A 9,951-nucleotide genomic window follows, 5' to 3' on the forward strand; every position below is an offset into this window, starting at 1 on the left:
TTATTATTATGGTCTGTCTGGCTCAGCCCAGGCGGTGATCTCTGAGCGAACTTGAGAGTGAAATCAGCAGCCGGCTGCGACGCGGCGCTCATGAAGGAGTCTGGAGAGCAGCCAGTTACTTTACACTTGTCAACAGCTGTAATGAAAGTGACCTTTTCCTTGGTGGCCCCTTTTTCATTAGCGGGGTCAAAGGTCGCCGCCCGGTGCTGGTTGCCTGTCGATCCGAGGAGGCGGTTGGAGGAGGCTGAGGAATACAGAGAAGGAGAGATAAGGACTTGAGGGGAGGAGGGGGAACGCATCCAAGTCTAAATCCACACTCTGATTTACTCGAGATCTCACTGTAGAAACAGAAAAATCCTTTAGACCGTGTGCTCAGTAAAGCTCAAAGCTCTGTCCTGACACAATTCACCTGTGACTCGTGTTCAACTTGTCTCTGCCCCCCCCCCAACTCTTTGTTTTCTGTTATGTCTCCACAACACAGATGTGGCCAGTGGAGTGAATGAAAGAAGAAGAAATCAGCCAGGATCCCCCCTCCTCCCCCAGATCCCTCTCACCCCGGCCTCTGGCACATGAAAGGGGCCGCGCAACACGACCGGCCGGCCGGTGGGGTGCATGCTATGCAAGGGCCCCAGACCCAGACACAACACAACACACACGGCTCTGCAGGCCACCACAGCTGGGCTGGAATGTGACCTGCTTCATACGTTAATGCCAGACAAGAGTCTGTGTGTGTGTGTGTGTGTGTGTGAATTACAAGTACAAAGATGGAAGGATGTCAACTAGAAAATAAGCACTCTCTGACAAATTGTCTGAAGGTTCTGCTTTCATTCAGCAGAAGAAAGACATAATAAAAAAAGACGAGCAGAAAATACATTCAGAATCAGTTTTATTCATCAACTAATCTAAGGTTTTCATGGATAAAAAACATGTTCTTTTTTTTTTTAAGTAATTAGATTCACAGAGATATATATTCAAACTATATAAATCCACTTGGCAAGGCCCTAAAAATGAGATACATAAAAATAAATATGACACACATGAGTTCCCGTACATATTCAGTGTTGTAAATGAAAACTGATTCCACAAAAAAAGGAACCAAAGAGCTTATTTGATTCTGGTGGATAAACTGAGGCTTTGCATTGAATTCCTGTGAGCTGAGGAGCTTAGGACAGCTGTTACACAACGATAACATCAAGAACATATGCTAATCACATAAAAACGTCTAACTAAGTGAATAATATTAGTGTATAAAAGATTCAGAAAAAAAACTTAAAATACTTTGCACTGTAAATACTTTTTGACAAAAGATCTTTTGAGTGAGATAGGAAATGAGAGAAAAAAACAAATATATAGCTTTATATATCTATGCATAGATATTAATAGATATATAAGAAAGAGAACGAAACATGACAGAGTTTAATGATGTGTTTCTTGGCAGTGGGTTTGCCTGATGAGGTCACTGGAGCTTGGAGGAATCTGACACGCTGCAGCGCGCGCATCACTGCGCTGTGGAGAAATCTTTAAGGAAATCACAGGTTTTCTTGTGGATGACTTCGCGCAGCTTCCGGATCCGGCGCGTGCTGGAGGAGCCCACGAAGCTGTCGGGCTGCAGGACGGCCATGCCGTTGTGAACGTCCCCCATGATGATGAGCTGCCCGTCGGCGATGGTGATGTTAGGGCAGGGGCAGTTCCAGTCCATGTTCAGAAGAGTAACTTCCAGAGGCTCCTTCCCGAAGAACCTCAGGCCCATCTTCTCGTCCTTCAAGATTTCCTCCACGGTCACCAGAGCGTGGCCCGACTCCTGCTCCTCTGTCAGCTCGGTGACGTGTCCGAGGATCACAAAGTCACTCTTGCAGAAGCTGGTGACCATCTTGCCCCGGGGCTTGCATATCTTGCAGTTGTGGTTCTTCGGAAAGGGGCACATCTCCTCGCAGGCCTCTTTGGACTCGAAGTTGTTCTCGTTGCCGCCGCAGCCTCCGAACACGAAGGACTGGCACTTTTCCAGGCTGCTGCTGTACGCCCAGCGGGGCTCGTAAGCCTTACAGGGACCTTGAAGGCTTGGCAGGCTGCAGGGCGCCGCCAGCTCCCCTCCACAGGACAGCATGCACGCTTCATAAGTGTCAAAATGGTTCTGGTTTTTGTTACACTGGCTGTAGGTAAAGGTGAAGCAATTGTTCCTCTTTGGTTCGTAGTACCAGCTTATGCTCTCTTCTCCGCAGTCATCGGTGTCTGGACTCTTAAGGCACTCTGCGGCCGGGAAAGGCAGGTTGGTATTATTCCCCTCTACGCTTTTCCCCTTCTGCTCTCTCTTGATCACCGCCAGAGGAAAGTGCAACGACACACTTCCTCCGATGTTTCTGGCAGTGCACGTGTAGATCCCGGCGTCCTGAAGTTGGGCGTTGTATATAACCAGCTGGCCGATGTTGGTCACCACCACATTCCCCCGCACATGATTGGGCCTCATTACGATGTTGTCTTTGCCCTTCAGCTGTTTCTCCCAGGTGATTTCTGGCTGGGGCTTTCCGGACACCTCACACAGGAAGCTGGCGGTCTCGCCCACGAACACGGTCTGTCTGGTGGGCCCGCTGTGGATGGCGGGAAGCTGAATGTCAGTTGGTATGGTGGTCTGCAGGGCGGTAGTGGGATGTAAGGTGGTCTCCATGGGGATTGGGCTGGTGTTTGGCCAGGACAGGTGATACCTGTAGGTAGATCAAATGAGACAGTAAACCGGTGCCAGCTGAAGGGATAGTTCAGATCTTTTGAAGTGGGGTTTTGGGGGAACCGTTAATATCTTACTTGTTGTAGATAGCTCTTTGAACAACATCAGTAAGGAGAAATAGAGTTAAAGGTATAGTTTAATTTTTAAAGTGATGTTCTGATATGCTAATAACTATTGATAACTATTGATTCAAAAATTACTAGAATATTAAAATCTGATCTGACTGATGAGCTAATGGCTAGTCATAGTGGGGACAAGACCAAAGGGGATTGCAGCTGTGTTAAAAAGATTCCAATCACCCAAAACTTGGAATTGTTCATACAAATTTTATATTGCTGTTGATTTAATGATGCACAGTTATTTACACAGAACTCTTTGGCTATTTATAAACACAAATAGTGGGAGCAGCAACTAGCAGTAGCACTTCCTTTGCAGCCTTCCAGCTGTAAAATTATAATCTTTCTTCTGGAATAATCATGTAATGTAAAACTGATGGCAGGGAAAGGTGTTAAAAAACAGCATTCACTTGAACCGCTTTGAAATTGTTGAGATTTGAACCATCTCTGTTTCTCCAAGCTGAGGGCCTTCAAAGAGTTATCTGCAACAAGTAAGACATTAACTGTACGTGACATTTACACTTCAAAAGATCTGATGTATTGCTTTAATTTCTAAGGCCACACACAGAACACACATTTTTTTCAGTCAGTTACAGTCAGATAATTGGTTTTATGTTGAGAACTTTACCTCATTAAATCAAAGAAATAAAATCTAAAGTACTTAACATGTTACCTGCAGGTGACCTCAGAGATTGAGATACCCTTGGAACAGGCCTCTGCGTCCATGTAGCACTTGTTATAATAAGTCATGCCGTCAGACGCACACGTGAAGTGGGGCTCTCTCTCACAGCGGTCTCTGCACTTACAAACAGGCTGGCCGTCCCAGATGTCGCATTCGGAGCCCTGCTGAGAGCACATGAACTTGTCGCAGGTGGCGCCCCTCGGCATGCCAATGGGACCCTTGCTGCCCTTGATGTCAATGTAGCGTGCCGCCACGCAGCTCCTGTTGCCGCAAACGTTGGGGCAGCACTTCTCAAAGCCCTCGCAGTCCTGAAGTTCAGCAAAGAGCAAACCAAAGAAATTTGGGCTTCAACCCAAAGCTAAATGAAATATGTGAACAGATTACAGTTTGTCACCCTTTACAGCTAAATGTTACCTGACCAAGTGTGCTGTAACTTTAAGTCCCAAGGCTTCTTAAAACGAATCATTTATGCGATTTTGGTCCGATTTGGTCCAGTGATTAGGTTAGCAGTGAGTACAGCATAATGTCTGAGGCCCCATCTACACTGCTCCATATGTTTTAATAAGGATTCTTTTGTTCTGTTCATACTTTTCTTTTTCTGTTTGCGCTATTCTTACCAAAACCCTGAAAAACTCAAGTAGTTCCATCAGAGAGTGAGAACATCCACATTAATAACATCTTAAAATACAGACCATTAGCTTGGATTTAGGATGCTTTCCTTTTACCTTGGAAGTTGGAACTCAGATCTGAGAAGTCAGATCCGACTTTACTGAGTTCCAGTTGCAACTCAGAAAACCAGGAGAAAACATTTCAAGCACGAGTCAGCCATATTGGATCATGAGTCAAAATTCCAACTTTTGGGGTGGCGTTGATTTTAAAAAAATCCGACTTCTATTAAAAAAAGGAATTCAACATTAGATTTTTCCCAAACAAAAATAGCTTGTTGATTTTTTAAATACCGTGTACAACTTCCTCTCAGTTATTAACCATTTCAGCCCATGATCAAAGTTTACCGGAAACAGGAATATTTTTATTTTAAGAACATTTGGAGTAGTGTAGCTGGGCCTGAGACGACTCAGGTGCAACTTCTTTATTTGATTTTTTCTTCTATTATCTTTTCCAATTGAACCAAATAGAACAGGGCAGCAGTGATCAAATAAGTGTTTGTGCAACATTAAATCCAGTTCTAGTGTAGCACCAATCTATTTTTTTGGTTTTCTGTCCAACGATTTTGGGCAGAAATGTCTGATCGAAACGCATGAAGCACCATGTTTCTGTTGCATTTGCTGGTGTTCATTTCACAAAACTTGATGTAAGCACAGTCAGGGAGTTTTCTGGAGTTATTTCTACAGTAACATTGTTTGCAGTGTATCCAGGCATTTCTATGCAGTTGTAACCATCTGGATTATTTTAACAGACTTTTTTTTGCAGTGTATCGTTTTTATTTATTTGTTCAACAATTAATAAAAAAAACAATTTAATCCTGTACAAAAAAATCTCATCGCCATTTCAATAATTTTAAGATTTTTCACTCCTACAAACTACACAGACAGTGAACAGAGAGTGACAAAAGGAGACTCACCTGGTCGGATTCGCACTCGCGCATGCAGGTGCTCATGGCATCCACCCACAGGTTGGGGTTCAGATCATTCGGACACATACCTGCGTGAGAATACACCACCTTGGCCACGGACATCAAAGGCATCGCTGTCACAAGGCAGCTGTCCATGAAAAAGAAAATCAGATGAAACTGTCCGAGAAGGAACCAGATCCACCGGGGAAACAGCATCCACCACATCTCCCAGCTCAGAGCGGACACCCCCCACAGTGAAAACAAAAAGCGAGAGGGAGAGGGCTGAAAATGCCACTGGTTTGACTCAAAAAGCTCCTAAATTAGCTGTTAGATGAGATTAGATTAGATTAGATTAGATCCGTGCGTGCTGGCCCGGCCCCGATCTGGAAGAGTTCTCCCAGGTTTGAGGCTGCGGCGCGTAAAACCCCCCTCGGGGTCTGGCTACATGAGTTACAGTTCTCCCTGTCTACACGGACAGCAAATCCAAGCTGAGTTACAGTCATGATCAACTTTATTACAAAAGAAAAAAAAAAAGAAAAAAGTCAGCCGACAGTTTGGAGGCGCTGCTTCATGAAGAACTGAGCAGACACCTGTGCTTAAAGCTCCGGCAGCTTTAACCCTTAGCTTCCAGCCTCAAGAGGAGGGACATAACCAAACAGAACAAAACCCAATTGACTATAACTGAATTTTATACTTTAGTTTAGTTATTGTGTAGTTCAGTAGTTTTTAGCTCAATATCTCTAAAACTGACTGAGTTGTAAACATATTCGTATTCTCTCATATCAATCAGCTGTGGTGGCCATCTTGACTTGGGGGTAATTCTGAATATAAATCGACATCCAGCGAATTTTTTCTGAGCGTTTCATTAAAATCCATCCTGTTGTTCGTGAGATTTTGTGCTAACAGACGTACAGGGTTGGTGCCAGCAATTAGTGCCAAAGTTATGGGCAAAAGTATTGTACAATGTGTAGATTTCAGAGTAAGAATTATCAGAGTTCATGCTCATCTACAGCCATGCCAAATTTGACCTCGATATTTGTAAAATTGGCTGAGTTACAGACATTTCTGTGTTTTGTAAGATCATGTGCCTGTCGCGGCCATCTTGTATTGGAGTGACTTCAAAAGTGAATCAGTTATAGGTGTATACCCACTGGTTGTTTTCTGAAAGTTTCATTAAATTCTGTCAAGTGGTTCAGGAGATATTTTGCTAACAGACTGCAAGTGTTCACACCAGAAGTTTTAAAAACAGATCTTTAGTGATCAGTTAAGGGTTTCAGTATGTATTGGGAGTGACTCTCAGATACTACACAAACAAATGTAAACCTTTCAGATGTAAGGAGCTGAGTTCATTTCATCATCAGTTTAATATTTGCACCAAATAATGGGCTAATATTACCATATGTTGCTCAGGTCTGATATTAGATTAGGTTAAACTAATTTAAAGGATCAAACGTGTATCATTCAACAGACTGGAGGAACATTAAGCGGAGCATATTGCAGCGATAATACTCCAGAAAACACCGAGCTGCTATCACAATATTGACTTCCAAGAAGTCACAAGTAGAACTTGAAGTCCTGCTGTGAAAAACTGCTTTTCTCCAAAAGGCGATTCCAGGAAGCGCTGCATAACAGAAGGCTTCAAACCAAAACAAGAGGCGGGTGGTGATGTGCTCCGTGTGACCAGAACAGAAAGAAAACACGTCAGCTAGTGTCGGTCAGACCGAGTGGCTTTCCTGATATTAAAAGAATAGTTCGGTTAATGTCCAGCTCTGTGGGAAGACTACGAACGATTCATATTTTACCTGCTGTGGATAGCTCTTGAAATGGCCTCAGTTTGAAGAAATTAAGCTGAATTTTGACCCCAATACAGCCCAACGCAGTTCACAAAAATGCCAATATCATTCCTGCAGGAAGTTCCTCCATCTGCAGTACGAGTGCTACAGCTAGCTGCTGCCGCTCCTGTATGTGTGTTTGAAATTGACCATAACATTTCATGTGAATAACTAATGCAAAACAGAGGGCAGAGTAAGGGTTTATCAGCCCGCGTTGGCATGAACTGCAACAAATTATTTGATTGGAGCTGTTTTAATCCACTCTGGTCTGGCAGCTGCTCCGACTAGCCGTCAGCTCATCAATCCAGGCAGATTTAACTCCATTTCTTTCAACTGGGGAAGTTCAAAGAGCTGATTGCAGCAGGTAAGATATTAGTTGTTCAAAAACCTTTCTACAGAAACTAAAATAAGTAAAAAAAACTGAACTACCCCTTTAAATTCTAATCTTTTTGTATTCATTTGAGGATTTCTTTCTCCTCTTATCTTGAATCCTACCTTTGCTGATTTACCAATGTGACATTTCCTGCTGAGGGACAAAAAAAAGTTTGTTTTTACTCTATTCTATTAGTTTTTATAAACCATTTGAAATATTAACATATCAGACATTACAGAACCCAAAACAGAGCGGAGAGATAGTCATCCAAAAGCTCCTTTTTATTTTCATAAGACCAAGATTTAACGTGCTTCTTCTTCTCTGTGTTTTTAAGTGTTATTGTGTGTGTGACGGAGTGTAAATAGACGGCAGAGCTGGACTCCGTGCCTCCCGAGCCGAGCCTCCCGCTGTGCCGAATGAGGCCCACTGCTCTTCTGTATGTTCTCAGGCTGCTCTGCCGTCCACACAGGAAAAACCCCCAAAAACCGAAAGCAAAGGTGGGCAAAGCTGATTACATAGCTGGTGTTGTGGATTATTTACATGAACTTCATTACAAAAAGAAAAAAAAGAAGAAAAGCAAAGTGGAAGGACTAACATACAAGTTCAATTGAATACAAATGTGCAAACACGGTCAAGCTGTGTTTGCACTGTCTCCTCGCCCACTTGTCCCTCTCAGGCCCCCCACCCCTAACCTTCACCCCTCAAGACCCCACATTCCCAGCATAGTCGGCACTGGGGCTACAGGGCATGTCACATATTGATGTTGGGCTCCACGCGGGGCCTTCTCCCTCCCTCTCACTTTGCCGACAGCACATGTACCGTCTGCAGGACAGACACCTTGACTTTGACCTCCACTCCGCGCCCCTCGTCATGTCTGTGAGCTGCGCCGTGCACGTTCAGTGCATCGCTCGGTGTCGTTGCGGTGATCTGTTGTTGGAAAAGCTTCCCAGTTTGAGGTGCGGTTATTTAGCAAATAATTTGTAAAACTGTAACTCCTGAGGATAAAACTTCATCTTAATTGGTTGCACCGGTGCCATTGTTCCTCAGAATACAGACAATCTGAAGCTAAAAATGTACTTTTTTTTTAAGCTTAAAAAAAAAAAAATGAGATTAGCTCATCAAATACAGTTCAAGCCCATTGGCTGTGCAGAACAGCTTGCATTATGGGATGTTGCTTTCCTCACATGAACTGCATATTTCAAATCCTTCCATATTTGTGTTGGATTCAACCTGACTGATGAGCCAAGACCCAACAGTAACAAATTAGAAAGTCTTTCAGTTTTGCCTCACTTACATGAAAAGGGTTTCAGTTTTATTTGCCTTTAACAGATGGTTTAGTGATCACTCAACTTCTTTGATTTTGATTTATTGAACTGTTTTTAATAGATGTTGCCGATACATCAAAGTAGAAACACTTCAGTACAGACAGAAGGTTCTGGTATTTACGTCAACATCTTTGGTTGTTGGCGAGCAGAAACAGTGGCAGTAGCAGCTAGCTGTGCCACTTCCGGTGCAAACTAGGCTGCTTCCAGCAGGAATATCTGAATATTTCTGCCTGAATAATCATGTCATGCCACATTCGCAGCGATCTAAAAGTTTATAAAATATTATTTGAACGAACTCCTATAAACTTTTTGAGACTCGAGTTGGTTTAGGTCGACCGCAATCTACTTTGGTCTTGGCCCTGCTTGGACTAGCCATTAGCTCATCAATCTGGTCAGATTTAAAGTCTGTTTTGACAAGTTGAAGTCATTCAGAGAGCTTTCTAGAACAGGTAAGATGTTCATTGTTCATAACCTTCTCCCAGAACCACGCTTCAAAAGATCTGAACTATTCCTTGAAGATAAAAATATTCACTTCCATAACATTCACTGGGCTTTTTTTGCTTTTTCTTTTTGCCAAAGGAACTTCAGCTTTAATGGATGTCTTCATTTTGTGCACAATCTGCCCTGTTGTGGCTCTGATGAAGTCCAAACAGCTTAAAGGTTTTTTCTTAAATTTTCAAGCCTGATGAGCCTCAGCAGCGAGTTCAAGTCCTAAAAAGCGTGTTTTAGCTTCCCATGACAGACTATTAAATACCGTAAAGTATGTATAAATATATATATAATGAAACATCTCAAACATTAACACACAGCTCATTTAAAACTGGAGCTTTTAAGTTTCTAAATGTGTAAATCTAATGTGGACACAAAGAGGGTTTGTGCACACTGAAATAAAGACAACTTAAACACTGATTGATGTGCATGAAACTTCAGTTTCGGCCCCGTTTTGAATGCTGGATGAGATGTTTTATGGGTTTAAGGAGAAGGCTGTGACCCAGTCTGTGACACAGAGCCTGTCAGGGAACGGGCCCCCGCTCCTGTACCTTGCCCCTCCAGCTCTGAAAGGCTCTTAAGAGCTTCCTGAGAGCGAGAGTCCACGGCGTCTCGGGCCCATGATGGAGGCCTGGGAAGCTGGTCCGAGACAATGAAGGTGTTATGGCCGTTCGTGCTAAGCTTATTATGAGCGTCTCGCTCCGGAACAAAGGAGAGGGACACATCCCGCCACAGCAGGGCCCTAAGCCGATCCCTCAGCCTCAGTCTAGACACAAAACACTGGACAGGCACGCAGAAGTGCATGCACAGACACATCGCTTTGCTCTTGGTTTCGTATTAAA

At 43.4% G+C, this 9,951-nt stretch overlaps 2 protein-coding genes across 2 annotated transcripts in view; one reads left to right on the top strand and one right to left on the bottom strand.

Annotated features, from left to right (window-relative positions):
• mapk8ip3 (mitogen-activated protein kinase 8 interacting protein 3) overlaps positions 1-9,951 on the top strand; it is a gene marked incomplete in the record, with an annotated part of 1,049,817 nt that overhangs the window by 101,561 nt on the left and 938,305 nt on the right.
• LOC108239180 (WAP, Kazal, immunoglobulin, Kunitz and NTR domain-containing protein 2) lies at positions 870-5,659 on the bottom strand. Its single transcript, XM_017421749.3, has 3 exons — positions 5,100-5,659; positions 3,509-3,825; positions 870-2,699 (listed from the first exon to the last, which is right to left on the bottom strand). The coding sequence occupies exons 1-3, from the start codon at positions 5,313-5,315 to the stop codon at positions 1,499-1,501; spliced, it is 1,734 nt and encodes a 577-aa protein (XP_017277238.1). The 5' UTR covers positions 5,316-5,659; the 3' UTR covers positions 870-1,498.

Source organism: Kryptolebias marmoratus, linkage group LG12 (assembly GCF_001649575.2).
Source record: "Kryptolebias marmoratus isolate JLee-2015 linkage group LG12, ASM164957v2, whole genome shotgun sequence".
NCBI classification, from domain to species: Eukaryota; Metazoa; Chordata; class Actinopteri; order Cyprinodontiformes; family Rivulidae; genus Kryptolebias; species Kryptolebias marmoratus.